This window comes from Mercenaria mercenaria, chromosome 18 (genome assembly GCF_021730395.1).
Source record: "Mercenaria mercenaria strain notata chromosome 18, MADL_Memer_1, whole genome shotgun sequence".
Lineage (NCBI taxonomy): Eukaryota > Metazoa > Mollusca > Bivalvia > Venerida > Veneridae > Mercenaria > Mercenaria mercenaria.
Window position 1 is genome coordinate 50545410 of NC_069378.1, and position 27372 is coordinate 50572781.

The 27372-nt window shown below is 34.1% G+C and overlaps 1 protein-coding gene across 1 annotated transcript; it reads right to left on the minus strand.

Moving 5' to 3' along the window:
• LOC123537809 (semaphorin-5A-like) lies at positions 1-27043 on the minus strand. Its single transcript, XM_053530300.1, has 5 exons — positions 26556-27043; positions 9695-9865; positions 5889-6056; positions 2953-3120; positions 1-2456 (listed from the first exon to the last, which is right to left on the minus strand). The coding sequence occupies exons 1-5, from the start codon at positions 26869-26871 to the stop codon at positions 2245-2247; spliced, it is 1035 nt and encodes a 344-aa protein (XP_053386275.1). The 5' UTR covers positions 26872-27043; the 3' UTR covers positions 1-2244.
• Positions 27044-27372: the final 329 nt, after the last annotated feature.

The window sequence follows — 27372 nt, forward strand, 5'->3', positions numbered from 1 at the left end:
ACTGCAAACATTTGAATTATTGCCTCTTTTTTGTGACAAATGCAAACAACCCTGTGTCCTACAGGTACATTCTAGTCTCATATGTTTTGTAGTTTTATTTTTGTACCTTTGTTGTTTTTCTAAGCAAATTTCTCGCAAGTTAAAAGGAGAAAAGGAAGATAATCAATAAGAATAAGACTTATTTTAAGATTCATCTCTTATGAATATAACACATGGTTGGAATACAGAGTACTAAGCGCTTGTAGCATATAGATTAAGCATAAGCAGCGTAAACTGTCAAAAGGCATGTACATAACAGTCTGCGAGGTTGAATAAAAATACTTGGAATGAAAACAGATACTTAATTCAAGTCATCTTGTGTATTTGTCCTTTCATACATATTCTCCATTTGGTTTACCAACTACAAAGCCTTTAATAATTATTATAGTTATTTGGTCACATGTGTGCCACAATGGCCATCTTTATAAAACATTTAAATGGCAATCATAACAACTTGTTTAAAGGCACTATTGTCTGCAAACTGTATTTTTTTTTTCAAAATAACACTTAAACGTTGTCTTAAAATGTTAGGTGAGGTCATGTTGATTGTGCTCAATAACAACAAAATTTGATTATATGACATAATTTTGTTGTTATAGGAGGTGCGCAAGTGCATAGCATAAAATGCCAAAGAGCACAGTCAAACCGGTGTGCATCTAAAATGACGATATGCGGTTTCAAGGAGCAGCGTACTAAATTCAGTATTTTTATTGGGCAAATGCTTTAAGAAAATAGAAAAAGTGGAAACTCCACAGATCGTTCAACACGACAAAAAGCGAAAATGTTGCAGGCTCGGTTTGATTGAGCCTGTTCATGGACGGTAGTGGAAATGCATGCTACCGTCCACGCCCTCTAGCCACGGGTTGAGCAGAACTCAAGATTTACATATGCTAAAAGTACAAAAAGCAATTTAGAGACATCCGCAGATGCCACGAAGTTGTTAAAAGTTCCCTATTTATATAAGTGGCACAAAGGCCTAACTAAATACAAGTATCGGTGCAAGACAATTCTAGCAAAATATGGCATACGATAGTTGACACAGGCATACTTATATGTTTTCCCAGTCTTAAATCCAGAATTACGCAGTATCTTAAGTTTGAAAAGCTTTGCCAGCTGTGGTTAGCTATCAAAGTTATCATGGTAAACGGAAAGACAGACTAGAAACTATTATAGTTTATCCTGTCACTTGCAGTATTTTCGACCCGATATCAGGGTACCGTATATCTTTCTTGATATACTGTCAGTTGATCATGTGACCAGTGATATACGGTCAGTTGATCATGTGACCTTATGATCGAAATTGTTGACATAAGAAATTTTGCAACGAAACCCTCATCATTGTGTTGGAAATGTCCGAACTAAGAAAATGAGTGTTAAAATAATGAGTTTTTATTCAAAAACGAAGAAGTTATTGCGATTTTTTAATTGTAACCACATTACTGTGTCGGTGATTACGTCATTATATAAGTGACGTCATTACGAATATGACGTCATTAAAACTGTTTTCGCACACTAATTTTGGTAAAATAACTTGCCAAATATTGGAAAATGAAGTAATGACAAGATAAATAGAATAATAGGTTCGTGCCTAAGATAGAGAAAGCTTATCTGGCTCGGCTCCGGACGTTATCAGGTTCGCCTTCGGCTCACCCGATAACCTCCTCCACCTCGCCAGATAAACTTTCTCATCTACGGCACTAACCTATTATTCTCTATATATTTGCATGTGAGTGATAACTCGAAAATGTACAGAGAAGGTAGAGGAGTATTTCCAAAAATAGCAACCGACCGACGCAACTGATGTCGTATACTCAATGCATTAAATGCTACTTTGTTACATATTGGCAGAAAAGTGTCACTGTCTTGTATACTCCTGTAATTGTTTGCGTGTATAGTAGAAAGCATTAATATTGTTACTGTGTGTACTGTTAGATTTGCACTGATGATTTCTTTGTCAGCCTTCGTATTTTGATGGTATCACTTTTTTAACTGCTCATCAGTTGTCGGGGATAATTAAGAACCCTGTAAATGAGGCTCTATTGTCTGTGAAGACAGCACTGATTCCACTGCATCCACCGATATAGACTCTGTCGTTCGTATTTAGATGAAAAGTTCCAGATAAACTAATAGAGTATCCACTGTAATCATTTTTAAAAGTGGAGTCAGAGTGAGGATCTTGCATGGCACCCAACTGAGGTGTTGAATTCAGATAAATGTAACAAATGACGAGACTAGCTGTATCTTTATCGACATGATCCTTCGAGAGTTGAAATGAAAAGTAATATATTCCAGGGTTTGTGCAGTGAAACACTCCAGTAGAGCTATTGTACCCATTGCCATTGTTTTGAAGTACTTTAGAGAATACAGCTGTCGCACTTCCCCTGATATCCCATAAGCCGTAAAAGCAACCTTGTATTCTGAAAATGTTATCAAAAATATGTTTTTTTTTAAGTCTGTATACTTCAGTGTAAAAAACCTTCTGGCACGTTTTGCCTTGTTTATACATATGCAATATGTATGATATAAAACATAAAGCTACTTATAATTTAAATATAGTTACAATTTAATACTGTATATTTGTATCCGTTAATTCTAAATCTAGGTGAACGATTACTTTCAATTAGGTAAAACAGATAATGCACCTTGTAGGATAAAGGTGAAGGGATCTTGTAATTACAGGCATCAATGTAGCCATCTGTAAATAACGAACTAGTCCCATTTTACAACACCTTCTCATATATATTGTGACGAAACGCTATCGTTCAATGGATTCACATGTCTAATAGGATCACTTTGATTTAACTGACTTATGCACCTTTTTCATTTTACATGGTACATTAAGTTTGAAAACTTACAAATTGAACTACATATTATTTTTCATGATGAGATGCAAGAATGGTGAGATTTTCTTACCAGGACATTTTTGCTTGTTACAAATGCTAACTTCTGTTGTAGCACCGTCGCAATATTTTCCTAGTATTGATGGTTTCGGATTTGTACAAGCTCGAGTCTGTGACCGTATCCCTCCTCCACAAAATGCACTGCAGGAACTCCAACTGCTCAAGCTACCCCAGGCACCATCTACAAAGCAAAAAGTGTGATATGAAAGCTACTCACAATTTTGAAGGTAAGATATGTAGCATTCAATCATTTTTTATAAAACGTATACTTTATTTTTCAATAGTTAAAAATATTTGATGAGAGATGAGGTGATATTATTTTAGAATATACCGAGGATAAATGTTTTCCATTGAATTAAGTGGCTTAAAGAGAATTCCTATAGTTTTTTCCTTTCATAGAATTTTTTTAAATTCACATATATGATAGGAAAATTTGTGCTGAAAACAATGAACAAATAAAAACAATAGGTCACCAGGCTTGTTTTTGTGAAAAATTGTTTTCAACACACCCACTGTTGCTGAAACTGCCAGCGATTTTTCAACATTTTCATAATTTTCTGCTTTTTTATAAATACCAACCAAAATATACATCTAGGCAGCACAATACGGTTTTTTCTTTTTACTGATTTTATTATATACTTATTTGATATCATAGTCATATTTGTAATACTCTATCCTTACAATAATGGGTACTAATGGAAAAAAATATTGTTTCATATTTACTTTTGTGAACTTTTTTCAATGAAAAATACCCATAGTGAAGAATATTTTTTTTTAATTTTGAAAAAACTCTTTCATAGATTTTTTTCTTTTTCTTCTTGTGTAGAGATAATTGTATTGTGAGCATACAAATGGTTAAAAATGTATGGGTCACCAGGCTAAATTTTATGTTAAGACCGCTAGAATACAACACCTGTTCGGACGGAAATGGCGCGAACCTGGCCAAATTGAAATCATGTATGTCTGCTAAAAGTTTAAAAAAAGTTTTAAAAATTCTTAATTCTTTCTATAATTGAATACTAAATAATCTGAAAGGTGATATTGTCATATCAGTACTAAGTCATTTATCTTACATTATATGAACAACACTGTCTTTGTACTAAAATGCGATGTGAAAACACAACCACAAAAATAGCAAGATACCTGTCAGGCATGATACTTGTCAATACAACATAAACCAGTATCAACATTTGATTACTGATATAACTTATCAAAAATGTTATTTCATTCAAAATTCCTCATATTTAAGATTGTCTGTAACATGTTTCAACAAATGTTGACTTCAGTTCAGTTTTCCATAGAAAGTGTCGGCTGCGCAGAAAGATGCGCATAAAAAACTATAGGAATTCCCTTTAAATGAACATATAAAAGTCATATTAACTTAAAATGGCAATTATGTGATAAGTTGTGGTATCACGATAATATGCGAAAAATCCAATCACACAATGATCTTGGAGAGCTTCCATATTGATGTACATTTTACGAATCTTTTTCACACTGATGTGCGATTTTCGATTTCTTTTTCCAAATTGATGTATATTTTCGAAATATAGAAGGTATTTTCATATTTTACTGATCGTAAGTAAATAGTTAAAGCAAAATTAATCCTTGAGTTCTAGACTGGACTGATGTTAGAACATTCCGATTTACGTAAAAATGGCGTGTATTGCGTTAGATACGCACTAAAAGTCTAAAACTTATGAAACTGTTAACTCAATTAGAACTCAATTCAATTTTGATTTTGATGACTTTTGATATACTGATGCACATCTGGAGTTATGTCTGTTTGAAATTGAAAGGGTCGTTGGTGTCCCTTTAAAATTAAATCGGTCTTTCACGGCAGTTGATGTCCCTTAAAAATGGAATAGGTAGTTGATGTCCATTTAAAATTGAATTTATTGTAGATGTCCGTATTTGAATGAACTAGTTTAGAATGGGTCGTGTCGTAGATGTTCCTTTAAAATTGAATAAATCGTTGATATCCCTTAGGGTTAGGGTTTCCTTTTGAACAGAATCGGCCGTTGATGTTCTTTTAACATTGAATAGGTCGTTAATGTCCCTTTAAGTTGGAATGGGTTGTTGATGCCCCTCCAAAATGAATGTGTCTTTGGTTTCCCTATAACATAGAGTGGGTTATTTGTTGCACTTTGGAAAGACTGAGTGGCTGAGTGTTCCTTCAAAACTGAATTTGTCGTTGTGTCCCTTAAAATTAGAAGGGGTCATTGATGACTTATTATAATAGAATGGGTCGTTTATGTCCCCATAAAACAATGGGTCGTTTATGTTACTTACAGTGACTTTGATGTCCCCTTAAATGTGAATGGGTCGTTGATGTCCATTTAAAACTGAATGTGTTGTTGGTGGCCCTTCAAAATTGAATGTGTCGTTGATGTCCTTTAAAAATGAACGGATCGTTGATGTCCCTTTACAAAATAATGGGTCGTTGACATCCCTTTAAAAGGAATGGATAGTTGTTCTTCCTTAAAAAATGGTAGTTGATGCCCCTTTAAAATAGAATGTGGCGTTGACTTCCCTTTAAAACAGAATGGGCCGCTGATGTCTCTTTAAAACAGAATGGATCGCTGGTGTCCCTTTAAAACAGAATGGGTCGTTGATGTCCCTTTAAACGTAACGGGACACTGGTGTTTCTTTTAAAAAGGAAAGGGTTGTTGATGTCCTTTAGAGATAGAATGGGTCGTTGATATCCTTTTGAAAAGAATTGGGTCGTTGATGTCCCTTTGAAATAGAATGGACCAATTAAAATAAAATGGATCTAGGATGTCCATTTAAAAAGAATGTGTCGTTGATGTCTCTTAAAAAGAACGGTCATAGATATCCTTTAGGGATCCGACAAGTTATCTGGTCGTACGTATATAAGCAGAATACCTTATGCTCGGCATGTGCAAAATATGTAATTATGAAAATGCGCAAACGTGGTATAAAGCTCACCAGAGCAGGCTTGCATGTTACAGACGCTAACTTGTATCGCATTCCCATCGCACGATTTCCCTAGTAATGAAGGTTTCGGGTTCGTGCAAGTTCGAATCTGTGATCGTACTCCTCCGTCGCAAGTCGCACTGCAAGTGCCCCAACTGCTCCAGCTACTCCAACCACCATCTACAACAAGATGTCTGATGTGTAAGATGAAACTTTGTTATTAACATATAAAGGTAAATAGATTTTGTTTAAATATGAGAAATGCCTTTATGTTAGTTTTTCCAATCGTCTTCTTCGTTTTCCTACCTGTTAAAATATATAAGAAAGATGCGGGAATTTCGCCTAAAATATACTCATAGAAAACCTTTCATCCTTGCTTTCTTCCATAATATCCAACTCCCCACCCTTCCTCTACTCCTTCCCTATTTTGGCATCTTGCATATTTTTATAATGTACTCATTTTTGGATTTTTGAAGCAACCCGTCAGCTACATCTCTCCACTACTGTTTCTACTTGTTGCGGTCCTACTTTGCAATACATTGGTCTTGCTGTGTTTGCTGTGCTCTGTGCTTCCGAAAAATCTACCCTTACCTTTAAAAAGACACTTACCATCAGATCATACGACAAAAAAATCTAGAAACTTTGATTAAAACAACAGTTGTTTCTAAATATAATTTACAAACAAACATATATTAATGTCATTGAATTGAGGAGTAAGCTATAAACTTGTATTTAAATATCTGTCATGTAGACTATTAGAAATCAGGAAATTATTGCTATATATCTTGACACTTATAAGATCATGCGTATCATCAATGTTTTTTAACTCGTTCTTGCTTGTCCCAAGGGTTTTAACAATCTGATGCTGGTAACGGTGAAAAACTATGCGCTAAGAAACGATGTTTCGATCAGTAAAATTAGCTGCAAAACCTGCGTGTTTGTTTCAGTATATTCCCATTTGTTTACTGATTATTATTCATATCACAATCTATGTAAATTAAAACAATAAATTCTTAGTTCAACGTGAACTAGCTTCATGACGGTGCAAAACTAATTTTCTAATGAGATACATTGTATTGAAGTTCAAAGAAACTGTAACAGAGTTACCAACGTATCCGAACTAGGGTCAATGTTCACAAAACATATGATATATTTGCATAGTAATAAGCAATCTGTGCCACGTAATGAAAGCTAACTTCATTTATTTTCTTTTTCTCTCTTTACTGAAGGATTAAAATACTTTATTATATTTTTTCTTTAATATTTTGCACTTGCATTCTTCTCATAAAATGTTGTTTTAGTGTTTGAGTATATTACGGAAATAGTATTCATATTCGTTATTGCTTCAACCAAAGTATGGTATTTTGAAGAAAATTATTCGTTCCCGATATATCGGTAATACAGTAATAGCATATTGAATATTGGACCTCTAGACTCCTTCCAATAAAAACATTAGCTTACAACTTTTTTCAGATGTAGTTCTTTATTTCAATACGTAAAATATATGTTTTGTAAATACATCTCTGTTTTATGATGTTTAATTGCATATAATGTATATAATGTATAACATTTAAGGCCAAAAATAAAAGTAATACATTGAAAGAGACTAAAATAGAAAAAAATGGAATTCCTCAGGTTGTCAAACACAAGAAAAATGATAATGTTGCACGCTCGGTTTGATTTAGCCTGTTCATAGATGGAAGTGAAAATTCATGCTACCGTCCATGCCCTCTAGCCCAGGCTTGAACATAGTGTTAAGTTTAAAATGTGCGGTGTAGTTGTTTAGGTAAGGAGACGTTACAAGATGTAAAGGATAACAAAATGTGTATTTTTACACAGATTTGCAAAATCTTACTACATTCAAATTACTTCTTGACAAATTAAACGATGCTGACCTTAATTCACACCGGACTGGAAATGTTGAAAATTTATGACACCATAGATTACTACAGCTAATTGAGAAATTCTTCTTTATGTTTATACGAGTAAGGCTTAGACTTTTGCTTGATTTGGCACATTTTTCAGTTCTAAGTCAACGTGTAGTAGCATTTCTATTCAAAAGACATCATATTTGTCTGTTAAACTTTCATCCTTTATACCTTTGCCATTAAATATCACTGTGTTAGAGACGATACCAAAGAAATTATGAATGAAATATCCGAACTGCTATGTCATTATGCACTGAACAGAATTTTACAAACAGCGAAACACCCGAAATCCTAAAGTATTTATAGTATAAGTCAAATATGACATGGACTGTATTGTAAAATATTAGCTCTTCTAGAATAATAATAACTTTTTCTCAAATTTGTGGACAGGACGCATCAGTGATTAAGATTTTGCTAGATTTGTACCAGGCTAAAGATGCCATCATAGCAGTAAAAGATTTCTTAACATCTGATTTGACAACACCTAAAGACAGGCATCTTATTATTTCTCCTTTAATATTACAACAGTCTAGTTCCGAAAGGTTGAAAAAACCAGAAGGACTGCGAAATTAAGTACTGATGCTGAGCGTGTTATTATAGGGTAAAAACATTCAGATTCTTCAAGGTGTCATGCCAATTATTTTTGTACAGAAGGCATTTAAAATGTTATACATTTGTATTGGACTTTGAAGTATGAACTCAATTGGGTCATCATATGACTGTAGGAGGAAAAATGTTGTTATTAAGGTTTGAAAATAGAAGATGGAGGTAATATGAAGGTCAAGGTCGTCTATATAAATGCCAGTTTTCAGGTCTTGTCACAAAAAGTGTAGACTTACAAAGTCTGTTGAGATCAAATAATCTGTAATAATATTAATTTCTTCACACTTACACTGATATTTTCTCAGAAAAACATTTTCTCTCTAGGCTCATCTCAACACAGAGGCAAGAGATATTGTAAACTTTTTCAGAAAGTGGTATCAGAGAGGATTGATTTTATGGCCAGGTGCTTTATATTTAATGACTCTAACGACTGATGCCAGTCTACAAAAAGTGTTGAGTGAGTCTTGAACTAAAGTGGGTAATGAATGTTGGTTGTAGGCAATTTGGTTCGTACGGACGGACAACCCGGCAAACGGATGTTGCTAATCAAGGTTTTAAGTTAGTAGATGAAGGCCATGTGACGGTCAATGTCATTAAAACAAAAGGCAGTTTGTAGGTCTTGCCACAAGGGATGTTGATGCCATTTATGTGGACTGTAAACAAAAACGTACGTACAGACGGACACACGGACGGAAGGACAGTTCAATCACTACCTGCATAGGGGCATAAACTGAACCTACTTTATTAGGAAGTTGTCGCAGTTTTGTAAAGATGAACAGTCCTGGAGAAAAATTACGCAAAATGATAACGCTGATATTCTTTAGCACCTTTATTAATTCAAGCCTATTTCCTTATAATAATTATACCTGTTAAGTAAGTCCATCATTCATGTACTCACTGCTTGTCAAAGTCACATGGTTTAACGAATTTCGAGACTTTTTCCTCATAAGAAGTTTTTAATTAACAACAACAGTTCGCACAAGGGAGATAACGACCTTATCAAACAGGACTATATCAGTATGTATCTGATGTATTTTTCAGTAGTCACTTATTCCGCATATGCATCATGTTGGTAGACAACGAAACACTTGGATTATGTACCGAAGTCGCTGTTACAGTCTTAAACTAATATATTTTTCATTTGGTTTCATATGTCGGAATCTGACTTTGTTCTATTTTTAGTCTATGCAAATACAGTTTTACTGACAATATTCTTTAACTCAAAAGCCATTTTGCTGCCATCTATTTTTAGTATTTAAAACATAATCACAACTTAACACATTTTACCAGAACATGCTCCGGCCAAACATATTCTATCTTCTTCCGACTCCCCAAAACAATGATGTCCTGTGCCACTAGGATATGGGTTAGAACACGACCTGTTACGGTGCTGGATGCCAACGTCACAGGAAACGGAACAGGATGCCCAAGATGACCATGCACTCCATCCTCCATTAACTGAAAAGGTACGTCCGACTTGGCTATAAGTATAATATAATTAATGTTTGCTGTATTTAATGTTTAATTAACATTAAAATTAAGCAGGCTTTGGTCTCATTACGGATATCTGCATTTGCAGCGATTACAATAACTTTCACAGCTGAACACCATATTAAACCGGCATTTGCTGGAAAATCGCCCTATGACATATAATTATGTCGGTACCACTTTAAGCACAAAAATATGACATTGAATAAGGAGGTTTATATTCAACACTTTGCCACTTAACCCTAATCAGTTTATAAAGTAAATAAAAAATCACCTAAGTTTGAAAGGTTTAAGCACTTAACATATAGTAAAGATTTGTATAAACCTTTGCAGTCTGACTATTTCCTTGAACTTAGATATTTATAGAGAACAAGAATTAAAAGGGTTCATAGAGTTAAATGAATAGCAAGCACCTATGTGTGTTATCGTCGTTGTGAGGGAGAAGGATTTTAGCACTTCCCGACAAGTCACAATGTTTATTCAGCTAACTTTACATTCTCTACTTTCACTCATTTCTTAGACGATCAACACTATGACTGCAATATACAAATCTGTACTAATCTTAAATGTGTTCCTATTCGGTGTATTTTCCTTGTCACGTTTTTCTTTGGTTGTTTTATTCTTCAAAATTAATTGCTCATAATTCTCTACGTCTTCTTCCGTTTGGTTAGTAAATTTTGTTTCATCAGATTCAACCGTTGCCACAAACACAACATATTCTCGTATAAATAAGATTTTCTGTGGCGTTAAGTATAAGATATGCTTTCAGTATTGCCTTTTTGTATGACAGAAATTTAAAATACAGTATCATTTTAATATTTAGTAAATCTATTCAATTTGCACTTCAATATTCAGAAGTCTGCAATGACTCAATCATTTAGAGAGATGTAATCACATTATTATCATTGAACACTTATTTTGTCTAACAATTTATGAGAGCTGGTATTCATTTTGAGAAGAATTGATACGAGCTTTATATAATTTTCCTTGTTAAATTATGTGAACAATCCTATATGAAAGAATTTTTGTGTTACTGCTGTTAACATACCAGACTGACTAAATCAGTAATTGTGTGAAGGACAAATGATATAACTTCCTGTACATTTTACGCCTAAAATTTATTTATTGTTTAAAAAAAAGAGATAAGTTTTGACTACAAACATGATTTGCTTAGACAACATAAAATCTGTTATCTAATACATTGTTGCTTGTTCTACCACAGGTGCTTGACGCTCTATCAACGAAATATATGTGCAGGTTAGATCTCTTGAAGAGATCGTAGATCTCTGAAAGAGATCCAGGTTGGCAACTTTGCGCCTCGATTCGATTTTTTAAACGGCGATTTTGAAGGCAAATGATGTTGGATTTTTGTCCATGATACACCATTCCAAAGAGAAAAAAATAACTTTTTTACGTACTTATATGTCATGTATAGAATACACATTTTGCATATAAAGTACATAAAATGTTCTGGTATTCGGCCATTCCGTATCCAACTTCCGGTCAGTCGGAGAGAATGTATCGCTTAGCAACAAATTAAGAATCTTTCATCCCAAAATGTCTACGAACAAGGACGAGCAATTGTTCAACTCGTACAAAAAGGACATAGCGTCATTTATACTGGTCGTTGTGGAACAGAAAGAACATTTTTGCTACCCTGTTTTGAAACATACAGGAATTTGAAAGTGTAAACTGTACAGTACCTGACACATTTTAAATGAAGCTGAATGTCCGATTTCCGAAGTTAACACAATATGTTTTTCACGAAATCTCCAATAACATAGTTATTTCCAAAGTCCATTTATCACATTTTATCGCAACTGACATAATAAACATGGCTGTAACTATTTCCAAGTACTATGTATGTGACGTCATTTGTTATCTACGTCAGTAATGAAATGAAACCATCGAGGCCCGTCAAGTGTTTTATATTATTCAGTTTTGTGTATCGTGTGAAAGAAAGTTCATGCTCTGGAAATTATCGTTACTCAGACCGCTGAAATGCATAGCACTGAATTACTTCTTGGATAAATTAACAAGAAATTAGAAAAAAAACATTTAATAATTGGAGAGCATAATTATGTAATAGATGTCATGGTGAAAAATATATAACAGCGACTCAGGCGCGTAGCTGGTGCCTTTTTCATAGTACGCAGGCGTGGTAAAGAGGGTATAGGTGTATTGTCTTTGCATGAAGATCACTTTTCCCTAAAATTAGTCGATTTTTTCCATGCTCGCAAAAATAATTTAAACAGCCGTACAAAATCGTATGTTAATAAATGATTGGTACCGATATCCGATGCCGACGTAAATTATCGTCATCATCCATATCAAGGACATATCTGACTCACTGTCAGGTATTTCAATATATTTGCGAAGCGCTAGCCGATTCGGAAACTTTTTTTTTTCAAGAAAACATGTAAGTCGCTACGAAGACCCACATCATAATATTCCCAACAGACATTCTCATTTATAATTATGGGAAGTCACTAATGTCGCACACAATCATATTTACTGCAGTATTACGCAGAAGTTTTATTTGCTAATACGTGGCCTAACATGGATTTGAACTATTAAACTGTTGCACACGCGGTGTCGAATTGTTCTGTTAAATCGCTTATGTATCAATGCAAAGTTAAACTGCAAAAATCGCGAACATCAATTTCTTTAAAATACTTGAATGATTTATGTTGAGCATGATAAAAAAAAACAAAAGCCACGTGTTCATTTAATTTGCAAGGTGTACTTACCTTCTATTAGTTTCAAATCATATTTTGCCTCCAGATTAAAGCAAATGATAGATAGACCTATCATAAATAAATGCATTTTTGCAGTTTAAAGTATTAATGACAAAGCCAGCATCGTAAAGAGATTTTTTTTAAACTTATTTTACGTTGAAGTAAAAAAAAATGTGACTTGCGAAATATTCATTTCTTTCCCTAAACATACCCTGCCTAAATTATTTCCGTTATATGTTAAATAGTATGTGGCCAAAAAGATCTCAAGTTGTTACTTTCGACTTTAGCCATTTAAAGGCACTGACCTCGAGATTTTCGCTTTAAGTTTGGTCATATTTTGAACATCAGAACACGAGTTTTTGTTTCTAATCTGTCTTAAAATCCAAATCAAGAGAGAGAGTGAGAGAAAACATCCTCGAGTTGGGAATCAAACCCGGGCCGCCGCGGTAATAAAAGTTTTCCTGCGGTCTTGACTAATACACCATGGAGGAATATGCACAAACGGTCGTTAAACAAATGTAAAGCTTTTATGATTAAGGCTGTTAACCTCCAGTATCCCGATTTTTGAATGGAAAAATCGCAAAAACAACTGATTCTTACGTGTTTCTATAACATAATCTGTCAGTAACTAAGTTTTAAAACCTTAAGAAATATATAGCAATAATTTTCTGATATCTATTTCTTTTGTCGAACGATCTGGAGGTCAGTGCCTTTAACACAAGTTTACTAAAAGATGTACTGCGTGAAATCATTATTCTAAAATCTGATGGAATCATGTCCAAAGGAATGACAAGTCTTGTCGGCGTCAGGGCATGATACAGTGTATGATTTAATGACTCGACATGATTCTTCCGAGGCCATATTTCAGTCGAAACTGTGCAACTTCAAGAAGTATAAATACATTTATTTTTATAGCTCTTTGGTTAGTTCGATTTATACATTTTCGTACACTGTTCGGCAGATTTTCTGATGTTAAGTTGAACACACCTACTGTGAACGTTAAGATGGAAACGTGAATAATAAAAGAATCAGCCTTTACGAAAAAAAAATCATGCTTAAATATGTGTAAATGTCGGGCCGATGAATTTCTTGTTAGAACCGGAAGCAGACGTTTCTTCTTTGTATTTTCGCGGGAAAACTGCACGTTCATTCCATGATGCTCCTTCGGTAATGACCGCGTGCTTATACAAAATCACGTATTGGCGTTATATTTTAGCGTCACCAGAATGGTTACAGTGTTGAAACTTTCATATAATTATGATCGAAATGCTACAACCAAATGAAAATGCATGCTTAAGAGCTTGACTTTATATCGTGTCTGTACGTCCGTGACAGGCTCTGAAATGTCTGAATTTATAATATTTTTTATTAGAGTTCTTAATAGCCGGAGCCCGCCCGCTTAGCTCAATAGGGAGAGCGTTGGTTTACGGATCGCGGGGTCGTGAGTTCGATACCCGGGTGGGGTGTATGTTCTCCGTGACGATTTGATGAAAGACATTGTGTCTGAAATCATTCGTCCTCCACCTCTGATTCAAGCTGGGAAGTTGGCAACAGGTATGTACTGGTACAGAATCCAGGAACACTGGTTAGGTTAACTGCCCGCCGTTACATAACTGAAATACTGTTGGAAGTTGGCAGTTACCAGTTACTTGCAGAGAATGGTACAGAATCCAGGAACACTGGTTAGGTTAACTGCCCGCCGTTACATAACTGAAATACTGTTGAAAAACGGCGTTAAACCCAAAACAAACGAACAAACAAACAAACAAACTTAATAGTCGGAAGCGGTAAACGTACATGTTTTAGGAAACGTGCTTATAATAAATCTGGTGGGTGGGGTATACACATTTGTCTATTCTAGCGGCAAATTTTCGAAGCGGAATGAAGCATTTCAGTGACTCTGATGTTTTTGAGATATAGAAAGGAAAAACGGTAAATGCTTCCGTCATTGGTTATAACAATATACCTCTCCATGTTTTGATTTTCGTAGATTTGATAATTATATGTGGTAGGGGTTAGTGGAAAATTCATAATTATGGGTAGTGGGGTTGGAGGAAAATTAAAAATCATGGGTCGTGGGGTTGGAAACAACCCCCATACAATTAATTCTGGAACTGCCCTAACTATTGGTTGGCGCATAGGTTATTGAAACCAACCAATAACAATAACATTCAATGTTAATCTATATCGTTTAGAGAAACGTTTTCGTTAGACGTATATTAAGATTTACAAATAAACCAACAAAGTATGACTTGTATTGAAAGTTTAGCGATCAAACATTAAGTATTGTAAATACATTTTAATATAACAGCAATGAATACGGTCAAATTGGAAATGATACATAGATCTACTAAAATGCTAGGTTTCCGTCGTCGCTCATCTCGATAAAATAAGCACACAGCAGAACCTCTTCATCCCAAGGCTGTTATGACGTCACGAACATTACGTCACAGTTCCTTGAAACCGTTGGGGATTTCCATAGTAAATAAAAGTTTTATTGATGGTTTACAAACTGGCGTTTTATAATTCTTTAATCACCATTGTTGTTCGATACAAATTGTTATCGGTGAATTTAGGTTTTTCTCAGAAGTGATTCACCTCGAATTTTAAAACCGGAAGCTGGAGAAGGTATGGCGGAATACCAGTACGGCGATTTCGATAGTGTAAGATAACGAATGAAATGAACGACTTGGGTATGTTTCTTACTAGATGTGCTCAGCGTCCCGTTAGAGGAATGATTATTTTACTATTTGAAAGGGTGTTTTCATTGCTAGTTGACATGTGTTTCGATTTATCAGTCGATAAAAATTGATAAAAAAAGACAAGATTTACTTGCCAACCTGTACTATTTCATAGTATATCAGGTGGGTGGGATATGGTAATGCATATATTTATTGATAGAGCTTCAAGCACCTGTGGTTCTACTCCGATCTTTTGATAATGTCAAAAAGCTAAATATTTCTTTACTAATAGAAAAGATTAATGTAATAATTTACTTTATTTAAAATCACATAATGAATGGGTCATATTAAACATTAAATTACACATTACATGTTTTGTTAAATTACAATAAGAATCACACAAATACCACATAGGGGCAGTTATGCACTACAGGAGTAGAAATTTTAATCTGCAAAATATAGAACGCTTTAGAATTCTGGGTAAAAAAGATAGAGGATAGTGTTGTTTAAAAAATTGAAATAGAACGTTCTAGAAATAGACTGTTACATAAAAATACTGAAACAGTTTCCTCTATGAATAATTAGGCAGACATAATTATATTCGTTTCAGCTATATTAATCACATATTTTAGGTATCATATATATTATTCCCGGTAAAGGGAGATATTTACATTAGCCCTATTCTGGTCCATTTAAAATTTGACGTTCATTTCGAATGAACAGCAAAAGGAAAGGCGCGAAAGTTACGTCAACGCTGCTTAGTGATAACGGGCCACTTTTTTAACGACAGGGAGAATAGTCAGGGAGAATGTTCCTTAGATGACGTCGCAGTTGTTCCGTCTGGTGAAAAGAATGGCTGGGAAGCTGATTTTATTCTAAATGCAACAAAATGTGTACAATTTATGATAAAATTTTGTTTACAAATGGAAAGGAAATGCAATGTAAATATAACAAATGAAACTTATTTTTTCGGTGTTCATGCAAAATGAACGACAGAATAGGATCGGCAAATTAAACATGAATTTTCCGATCCTATTCTGTCGTTCATTTCGCATGAACACCGAAACAAATTTCATTTCTTAAATACATAAGCATTTCAAACCTATCTAGATATATACATATCAAGATGTCTGCCATTTGCCTATGAGAACTGTGCTATTCTTATAATTGTAAAGTGTCGTAGACAACAGTTACAGGTTTTGTGGTAATTTCCATTGAAATCTTTGAAAGTACACCGATTTAAATAATTTTCATTGCTTCAATATAATATTGAAAACAAAAGTATTTTACAACGTTCAAGTAAAACTTTTTTCCGTAACGAAATTTTATTGTTCTATGGAAAAGAACTTTAAGAAGCCTTTGAAACTTAGTTACTAACAAATTATATCTTACTGAAACACATGTGATTTAGATTTGCTTAACTAACTTTTCGATAAAAAATCAAGTTTGTAACAGGGTACCAGAGGTAAACTGCCTTAATTGTAATGCTTTATATTTAAGGGTCTTTAAAATGTGATTTCCATCGTTTTGGGTGGAAGAAGGTTAAGAAAGTAGGAAATTGTCCAAGCGAAACGGCACGAGTTTTATTCCCGATTGGGACATATTTTTGTCTTGCTTTCTCTTTTTTAAAGACATTTTAGAAAGAAAAAACAATGTTATTTTGTTCATATTGTGATGTTTAAAACTGACCAAATTTGACATTTCAAGAAAGATCATTTAAGCCAAAATCCGGAAACCAGTCCATGGTATTAATTGCAGTATGGATTTTTGTGTGAGGGTAGGATAATTGACCTGTAGAAAATAAATCTCTAAGCAGTGAAAATATCAAAGTATTTTTGCTGGTACAAAAGTATAATTTAACAGCAAAGATAGTCGGGAAGTTTAATCAAACATGTAGTTCAGTAAAGGCAAATATCTATTCAATTGCTACACGAATGTATATTAAGTCTATATATAATGTTGTGCTGAATGATACGCAGACAACTGAGTAGAACTTCGTCAAAGCCGTTAAAAATGACTTCAAATTTCAATTTTTTACAAATGGATTTTCGTAATAACAAAACGAAATGATTATTGGCAACAACACACTATTCGTCTAAAGTATAAAGAAATGATTTTTAAGGTTGTTCACTACATTTGGAAGAAACAATGTTCTTTAAAGAGAGACAGGTTATATTATGTTTAAGTATATATTAGATGTCTTAGACGAAAAGGTAAATTTATCTCTTAGAAATATTTTATATGTAATTAAGTAAATTGCTAGGTCTAATTTTTCTCAGTTTTGTCAATGGGGAGAATCACGATGTGTTCTTTTTGGTTTTGATGCGCGATAATTCATTTGAATGCGCTTATGTTCATTCATGTAATCATTTGCTTGGCATGTATTGCAACCTTATATAAACATGGACATCAAACAGAAGCTCATATTCAAGCATTCTTCGAGCTCGACATTACATAGCTGTTCAAAGTGTTACGTATTAAGAAACCAAGAACTTGTTGTATCCCCGTTGTATTCCCGTGCAACAGGCTAACAAATATCTGTTGGGTAATTAGATCATCTGTATCAAATCGTCATTGCTTGTCTCTAAAAGGGTTTAAGCAATTAATTGCTATCAACAATGAAAAACTTCAAGCCTAGAAATAATGTTTCAGTGAGTAAAATCATCAACAAAGCCTGTATGTTTATTTTTTTGTTTTTGCATATTCCCATTTGTTTACTTGGTATTATTCATTACACACTCCTTGTAAATTAAACAATAAATATCTTTAAGTTTTATGTGAACCAGCTTCTTTAACGGTGCAAAACTAAGTGTCTAATGAAATACATTGTAATTATAAAAACAAACAAGTTCTAACAGAATTACCAAAGTTCCCTATCTAGGGAGATTTTTCAAAAACATAGTGCCAGCCAACATAACATCTTATTCAAAATTAGAAAAATAAATGTCAATCATTGTTTATATGGTACTAATGATACTTGTTTTGAACTGCACACCATTTTAAGCTAATTCCAGTGTTGGTCATTGTGAAGAGCTGCATTGCAAATCAACCTAATGCTAAATCTGCCTAAATATACAATACAATAATAACTTCTGCCTGGGTTTGCATTTCCGAAACCTTCAATTTTTGTATCAATCAATACCAATCATCGACCTTTAAATTAGTGAGAAAAATGGGGGAAAACATAAAACCTTTACTTTATTATATACCTAGGAAGTATTTTCACACACCAAAAAAACAATTATCTTTTGTTAATGTGACCTCTACGAAAGAGGGTATTGCACAGATCTGGGTCTTTCATGCAACAAATTAATATGCTATGGAGTCTGTTTATACCGAAATGTTTGAATATCCGTCCATGCAAAGAAAATTTACTGATTACACAAAACATGATATATTATCATTGATCTAACAGTGCGACCCTGACCTTATTGACAGGAGCTTCGAATTTACATACGACACATTGTCTTGTAATGGTGAATATTTGTGATAGGTAATTTTGAAATCCATTCATGAATGGTAGTAGGGTTATGTATTGAAGCAAAACATCTTCATCTTTGACCTTCAAATTTGACGTGGCCTAAGCCAGGGGTCTTTGTCTTGTATGCAATGCGTCGTCTCATTATAGGGCACATTTGTGCCAAGTAATTTTAAAATCCAATAAAACATGAACCTGACACTTAAACTGGAGCAAAATTGAGGATTTTTCTTTTCTCCATTATCTGACTAGCTTGATTACCTATTTAGAACTTTATACCTGTAAGAAATACACATGTATTTGTTTAATGTAAAACTGTCAACTTCATTTAAAATTTAGAACCAGTAACTCAGTTGAATGAAAAATGCCATGTTTCAGCTTCCGTGGCATTTTAGGTAACGCGTGCAGCAATGTTAATCAAAAATACTTGTCACGAGTTAACCAGTTCTTTCAGTTGCAGCTTACTTTTGACCTGCTCTATCACTTGCTACTTAAATCAGCTGGCACATTACACATTTACACTGTTAAATATACATAATTTCAACTCCCACAGCTATAAATGGGCAACATCTAAGCTCTGAATATGCACTTTGTTTGAATAAAATATACACTAAAATATGTAAAAGTGTGATTTTAGGGTGTTTTTACAATTTTTGCAGCAACATTGCAATGTGATGCTTAAATCCTTTCAAAAAGCGCATTTATAACCGTATCTTGACAAATTTCAATTTTAAAAAAGGCATTTCTAGCCTAATATTCACAATGACCTATAAACCACATAAACAAAAGTTTCTTTTTTGTCTAACAGGTCAAAACTATAGACCATCTTCTAAACTAACAGCTTAAATGTGGATATGAACACATGGGTAAAAAGGTTTGTTTACCTTTCATTCAATGCTAAAAATCTCCTTGTATATGCTACCAACATGTCAAGTTTAGGACCACAATGAATAAAAAACAGGAACTGGCTTACATAAGAAATAAAAATGCCACTTTAACGGAACAAATGAAGATTTATTTCTTTCCGCCATTACCATATAAACAATTTATACAGAAATAGTATATCGGTACATGTAATCGGACCTCTCTCGACCCCTTCCAGTACAGTTGCTAACAACATTTTCAAACTGTTACGTCTATGGGTAACAATTGCTTCTTACAGTAACTAAAGGTAATAGAAAAATAAATAAGCAACTATTAACAAAAGTTTTATCCATAAAAGTAACAATTCAAATACCTTACAGATGTCAGATTGCCGTAAAATCCAATCTTATATGCAAAAATGGTTCATATCCATTCTTGGTGAAATTTAATTCCCAACAATAATAATTCTATATTGTTCACAAATACAAACTGAATTAGTATGTCCAAAGAATATAAATCCTCTATGCAAAGATAATGTTTTAAATCCACATGTTGATGTGAATCCTTCAAATGTTTAATATCCAAATTTGTAATTCTTTATTAAGAAATACAGGAAAGTGTTTCAATAAGTTCTTACTTTAGGTTTTACCCTGTCCTCAGACAGCTCTCTATTCAAAGTATCATGGAAGGTTCCAGAACTTTCAAGTATCACCCAGAAAAAAAAAAGATTCTGGAAAAACTGAGAACTATCAACACTTACATAAATCTCACATCCTGTTTATCAGTTTTGTGGTAGAACATTCCTGAACACCATAGAATATAAACAACATACAGGATGTCTCAAAAATATGTCAGTCAACAATAAGATATCAGTAAAGTATTGCCCTAGGTAAAATGACATAACAAAACGCAGTGCATTATTATCATTTGTAAAGTATATATTTTTTGTAGATAATTCTCTGTTCATATGACGTTCAGTTCCATGTATTGTTTAACATTTAAAAGGAAAAATTGATAAATTTGCTGCTAGCTTTATTTAAGAAATTATTTATAGCAAAAGAGTGTTTTAATATGCTTTTAATCTAATACAGTAGATAAATTATAGTAGCGCTCTTTCTTGGTCGCAACAAAAACTTTGACGTCACCGCACGTAAACGTGACGTCATTCTAGCTTAAGCGTGTTTTAACAAAGACAAGCACATTAGAATTAAGATTATATTAGAAAATATATGAACCCACAGGTCGCTCAACGCTAATAAATGAAAATATTGCAGGCTAGGTTTGACTGAGCCTGTTCACGGACGGTAGCGGAATTGCATGCCTCCGTCTATTCCCTCTGCAGGCTAGAGCAGATTTGAGTCCTGCAGGCCTAAATAGTTATCAGACCGTATCTTGACACCACATTAAGGATTATCACAATATTTCACATCAAATAGTTTTACAAGAAACTTGTAGAAAGTCTCATTAGATCCTTATTTGTAAAATGTAATTTTCAAATTAGGCAAAGTGAATTTCTACGTTTTAGGAAGTTTCTCTACCACAAAGAACCTTTTTCCAATCAGGAATACAACTGAACATGAAATTTGCTAAAATATCGCCATATGACATATAATTGTGTCTCTGTGATGCGCAACACAACAAATATGACATTGAAAAAGGAGCTTTATATTCATCAGAGTGCTGCTTAACACTAATTACTTTATAAAGAAAATAAAAGATCATTTTAGTATTAATGGCTCAAATACAGTCGAACTTCGATGGCTCGAACTCGAGGGTCCCATGGGAATTAGTTCGAGTTTTCTGTTGTTCGAGCCATCCAAATGGCGGCCATTTTGAATTTGGGAATTCGAGGGCATGGTGTGTTACAAACCTTACATCGTAATATATTGTCATATTGTACTTAAATGTGTGTATGATATGATCATAAATAAAAAATGAACGCTGAAATATGCTTTATTATTTATTTTCAAACTTGATATAGATACGAAAATAAAACACAGATAAAACACTAATATAATTATAAGAATTTCGGTGAAGACAGCATCAAATAGAAAGACATGAATAACAAACCTTTATGAATCATAGTTCAGTACAAATATTATCAAATATATTGCTTTCCAGTAGCCGACTTAGCTATCCCCCCGTTTCCGGGTCCTTTAAAATTACTAAGTTGCACAGCCATGCCAAAGCAGTATGAAAGTTGATATCGGATCTCCCGATTTTATGCAGAAAAAAAAAAATAAAGACAGACACTGCTCAATTATTTTAAATAATTTTGTTCCTATAAATCAAAGCCCATTAAAGCATTGCAGTGAACGAAAGTCACTTTGTTTAATTTGTTTGTCGTATACCGACGCTAATTACATAAGCGTGTGAAAATTACGCATGCGCCGGTTAAAGGGGAAGCTTGGAGAATGTCAGGCAGAGGTGTGAAAAACTTTGTAAACACAAGCCATTCCGGCGACAAATAGTCTGTTCGACTGAATAGGTGTAATTATCACTGTAATTAAGCCAAGGGGACCACCAAAATAGTTCGAGAGTTCGAATTTACGAAGTTCGAGTGTTCCGAGGTAGAACTGTATAGAATAAAGAAGGAATAAATTCGGGACGGGACGAAGTGTTCGAGCGATCCCAGGTGTTCGAAAGATCCGAGTTCGAGGCATTAAAGTTCAGCTGTACTTTACAAGGAATAAAGACCTATATAAGCCTTCGCTCAGAAACTGTTTTTTTACGATGTTATCAGACAACAAGAATTTAAAGAGCTTATAAAGTAGAAACAATAGCGTACGTACTAACACATGTTTCGCAATGATTTTTTTTCATGATTTTGAGGGTAAAATATTTTGTACAACCTGTTATGTAACATGTATAATAGACACATGAAACCACACATTTAGGGCGTAGCTAAAGTGTAACAGTAGGTCTATTGTAATAATGTTAACCATATAGTGAATAGTTCACGATTGTATCTTATTGAGTTTATACGTTAAACGATACACTACGTGACAGATTCGTGCGTAGTCTAAAGGATGAAAACACACAAAGAGATTATTATCAAAAAGTGATCTGACGTTAAAAAAGGCCGTAGAAGAAGCCGTTTGAATGGAAACTGCCGGAAAGGACGCTTCTGAGTTACGTACGACCGTTGAGAATGTACATTAGACTGTCAAATCAAACAAATTACCAGGTAAAACGAAAAGGACCGGGCAAACAAAACAAAATGTACCAGTTTTTGATCCGTGTAAGCACTGTGGTAAAAGTAATCACCAGACAAGCAAATGTTTTTATAAAAACAAATTGTGCTACATTTGCAAGGAGACTGGACACATAAAAAGTATGTTCAAATTGAATAAAGCTAACCCGTCGGACGTCAATTCGGTTGGTGATGATGAAAGTGACATATGTTTTGTGAATTCAGTGTACGGAAGGTCGGATAATAAAATGTGGATTACACCGGAAATTGACGACAAACCTGTCAGAATGGAACTTGATACAGGCTCTGCTGTATCTCTTATATCCATACACGAATTCCGAAAATATTTTTGAAACACGAAAATGGACAAACCTACGTCAGATTGAAAACGTATTCTGGAGAACAAATTCAGCAGGCAGGTACGAAATCGGTAAATGTTAAGTACAGTGGGCAATCAAAGATAGTGAAGATTTGTGTTGTTATGGGCAACGGACCAGCTTTGTTTGGCAGAGACTGGTTTACATCATATCACGCTTGATTGGAAACATGTTGTGCAGGTAAATGCTGCTGACAATCCAACAATGCAGAATTGCTTGAACGACATATTGAAGCGTTACGACTCAGTGTTTTCTGAGAACATTGGGAAAGTTAAAGGTATGCAAGCTACTATATCGCTAAAAGGAAACGCCACACCGAAATTCATTACATCTAGACCAGTGTCGTATTCGTTAAAGCCTAAAATTAAAAAAGAACTGGACATGTTAGAGGAACAAGGAATTATTTCAAAAGTGAACAGTTCCGAATGGGCATCACCTATTGTTCCAGTTGTCAAGCCAAATGGAGATGTGAGACTTTGCGGAGACTTTAAAGTGTTTGTCAATCAGGAGATATCTGTTGACAAATACCCACTTCTAAATATACAGGACATTTTAGAATGGTCAGAAATTCACAAAACTGGCAAGGTATAGACGGCGTTCAATACATCATGGATGACATGATTATAACGGGACGGACAGACGGACAACACTTGAAAACTTTGGAGTTAGTTCTGGAAAGATTACTAGAGTGTGGCTTACATGATAACAAAACTAAATGTGCATTCTTTCAAGATAGGATTAATTATTTTGGGCATAAAATTGATAGTGTAGGATTGTAGAAATCCAAAGTGAAACTTGGAGCTATATTTATTTAGATACTCCTAGACCTACAAATGTTAGTTCACTGCGTGCATATCTTGGACTTCTCATATATTATCACAGGTTTTTGCCCAAAATAGAAAATTCGAGTGGAATGACGAACAAGAACAAGCATATCAAAATTCAAAAATCCCGTGCTCACGCATTATAATCCTGATTTGCCAGTCCGATTGGCAACGGATGCCTCACCGGTTGGCATCAGTTGAATACTCTCGTATGTAATGCCAGACGGATCGGAAGAGCCGATTGCGTTTGCGTCAAGAACGTTGACAAAAACAGAACAAAGTATGCACAGTATGCACAGGTAGACAGAGAATCTTTGGCAGCATATTTTTTTTGTAAAGAAATTCTACACATATCTTTATGATAGAAAATTTACTCTGATTACTGATTGCCAAGCTCTCTTATCTATCTTCAGTCCAAAGAAAAACAAACCTATAACGACAGCGACACGCGTACAGAGATATGCTTTTTATCTGTCAGGGTTTGGTTATGATACAGAGTACAAGAGTACAAAGAAAAATTCGAATGTCGATGGATTGTCGCGTTTACCCGTGCGTACAGATCAAAATGATTGTAATGTTGGAGATGATGTGTTTTACACTTCTCAAATCGACCAGTTACCGGTCACTAGCGCTCAAATAGCACGTGGGACACGTCGAGATAAAATTTTGTCGCGTGTATTTGAAAATGTTCAAAACGGTTGGAAGTTAGGTAAAAATGATTCACTCTTGAAAGAATATTCGAATATGAAAAGTGAATTATCAATCCACCGTGGATGTCTTATGAGTGGAATTCGAGTGGTCATACCTACAAAATTAAGCAAAGTTTAGATTTGTTGCATGCTTGCCATCCAGGCATTGTGGAAATGAAAAATCTAGCAAGAAGCTACATGTATGTATGATTGCCTGGTATTGATAAAGATCTAGAATTGCTGGCGAAAAGTTGCGTTGGTTGTAAGAACAGCAGAAGGGTATGGCCGAGTTCTCCTTGTGAGCGCGTACATTTAGATTTCGCCGGACCATTTTTAGGTAGAATGTTTTTAATAATTGTAAACGCGCATTCAAAATGGCCAGAAGTTATTGAAATGAAAAGTATTACATCCGAAAGAACAGTACATGTTTTGCGTACAGTATTTGCTAGAAATGGGTTACCTACACAATTTGTTAGTGACAATGGACCTCAGTTCTGTTTGGATATTTTTGCAAAATTCATGAAAAAAAATGGTATTTTGCATCTTAAATCTGCGCCGTACAATCCAAACGGACTTGCAGAAAGATTTTTAGGTACTTTCAAGGCAAGTATACGAGTTATGCATTTCGAAACGTGTGATTTCAATCAGAAACTTAATTGTTTTGCTTTACGGTATTGTAACACACCACACAGTACAACTATTGTGTCACCCGCGAAACTTTTCATGGGTAGAAATTTGAGATGTAGGCTAGATCTTGTCAGACGTGAAACGAAACGATATGTGTCTGATAAAAAAAATGAAATCTTCATTTTCCGATGACAGAAAATACCATGAATTTGAAATCGGCGAAAATGTGCTAGCGTGTGATTACCGCGGTTAAGGAAAATGGATAGGTGGTATAGTAATTTTTCGTGATGGTCCGCTAATGTATAACACAAATGTATGTTATAAGATACTATGGCGGAGACATGCGAATCAGTTAAGAAAAACTGAAATGATTGAACCGCGTTCGATAGATCAGCCGCATGAAATTGACACGGATTTACCAAAATCATTACTGCCAAATTTTCCTACTTACATCCCAGAAATTCCGAAAACGCCACGTAATATATGTACCGATTATAAGAAACAAGATAGTGCGGAAAAAACTGATAAGTCACCTGCTGTAATTAGCAATAAACAGGACAGTGGTACTGAATGGAGATACCCATTACGGGATAGAAAACCTCCAGACAGATACAGTTTTGATTAAAGTGTGATTATGTAGAAACTGTGTGACATTACAGGTTACTCCCCAAGATAAAAAAAATAATTACTTGATGTGTTAATCTTTAATATAAATAGATCAGTATGCTGAAACCGAGGACTTATCTCATTTTACTACAAATTAGTTCAAGTACACGAGTACGTAGGAAATTTTACAGACATGAATCACTGTTATATCACTGAATATTTTATTCATGTTTTCTTTTTGTTGAATTCAACATTATGCTTATGCAATGTTTTATTGATAATTGAAAGCTTAGACTTTCAACTTAAAAAGGGTAGACATATGTTATATATCATGTATAAAAGACACATGAATCCACACCTTTAGGGCGTAGCTAAAGTGCTACAGTAGGTATATTGTAATAATGTTAACCATATAGTGAATAGTTCACGATTGTATCTTATTGAGTTTATATACGTATATATTAAAGACTATAAGTAAAACAATGCAGTGCTTGTCTTTCATATAAATACACAACACAACCGGTCGACAAATTTTAATTTTAATTTTTCAAACAACACTAAATTCTCTATCTTTTGCACTCACCTTGACTTTTCGGTAGGACAACAATAACGATCAACACTAAGACTGCAATATACAGCAAAACAAGCATTGCCAAAATTGCATAAATCATATATTTTGTCCGATTTTGTGTGCTTTCCTTGCTGTCACGTTTTTCGTTGTTTGCTTTGCTGTCAAAGTTTAATTGCTCATAATTCTCCTCGTCTCTTTCGGCTTGGTCAGTGCACTTGGTTTCATCTGTTTCAATCGTTGCTACAGTAACAGTCGTATTCTCGTATAAATGAGTGTTTCTGTGGCGTTCAGTATTAGGTGTGTCCTTACTTATATCACTAAACTCCATGTTTGTATAAGTAAACTTTTAAATACAGTTACATATTTTGCATAAACATTTGTTAGATCAACACAATTTGCATTTCCTTGTACTGAAATCTGTAATATATCGGATCATAATTGAGAGATTTAATCAAGATGGTATTTGAGCTTTAGTATAACTTCCTTGTTAAATCATTTGAAATAATCTTACATATATATAAGAAGCGTTTTGTAATACTGCCGTTTGAATACCAGACTGTTTAAATCAATATTTTAGGTAGGGTGTTATATAATATAGTGTTATTTGAACTCTTTCTATCTTTTATTGATAATGTCAAAAGAAAGTATTCCTAAAATCTCTTAACTTATTGGAAGAATTAATTCAATAACTTACCTAATTTACAATCGAACACGAACGCGTATCATATTAAACAGTATTATAGACATTAAGGTTTTGTCAAATTACAATAAAAATCACAAAAAATACCACAGAGAGTCAGTTGTGCACTTTCAGAGTAGATAGTTTAAT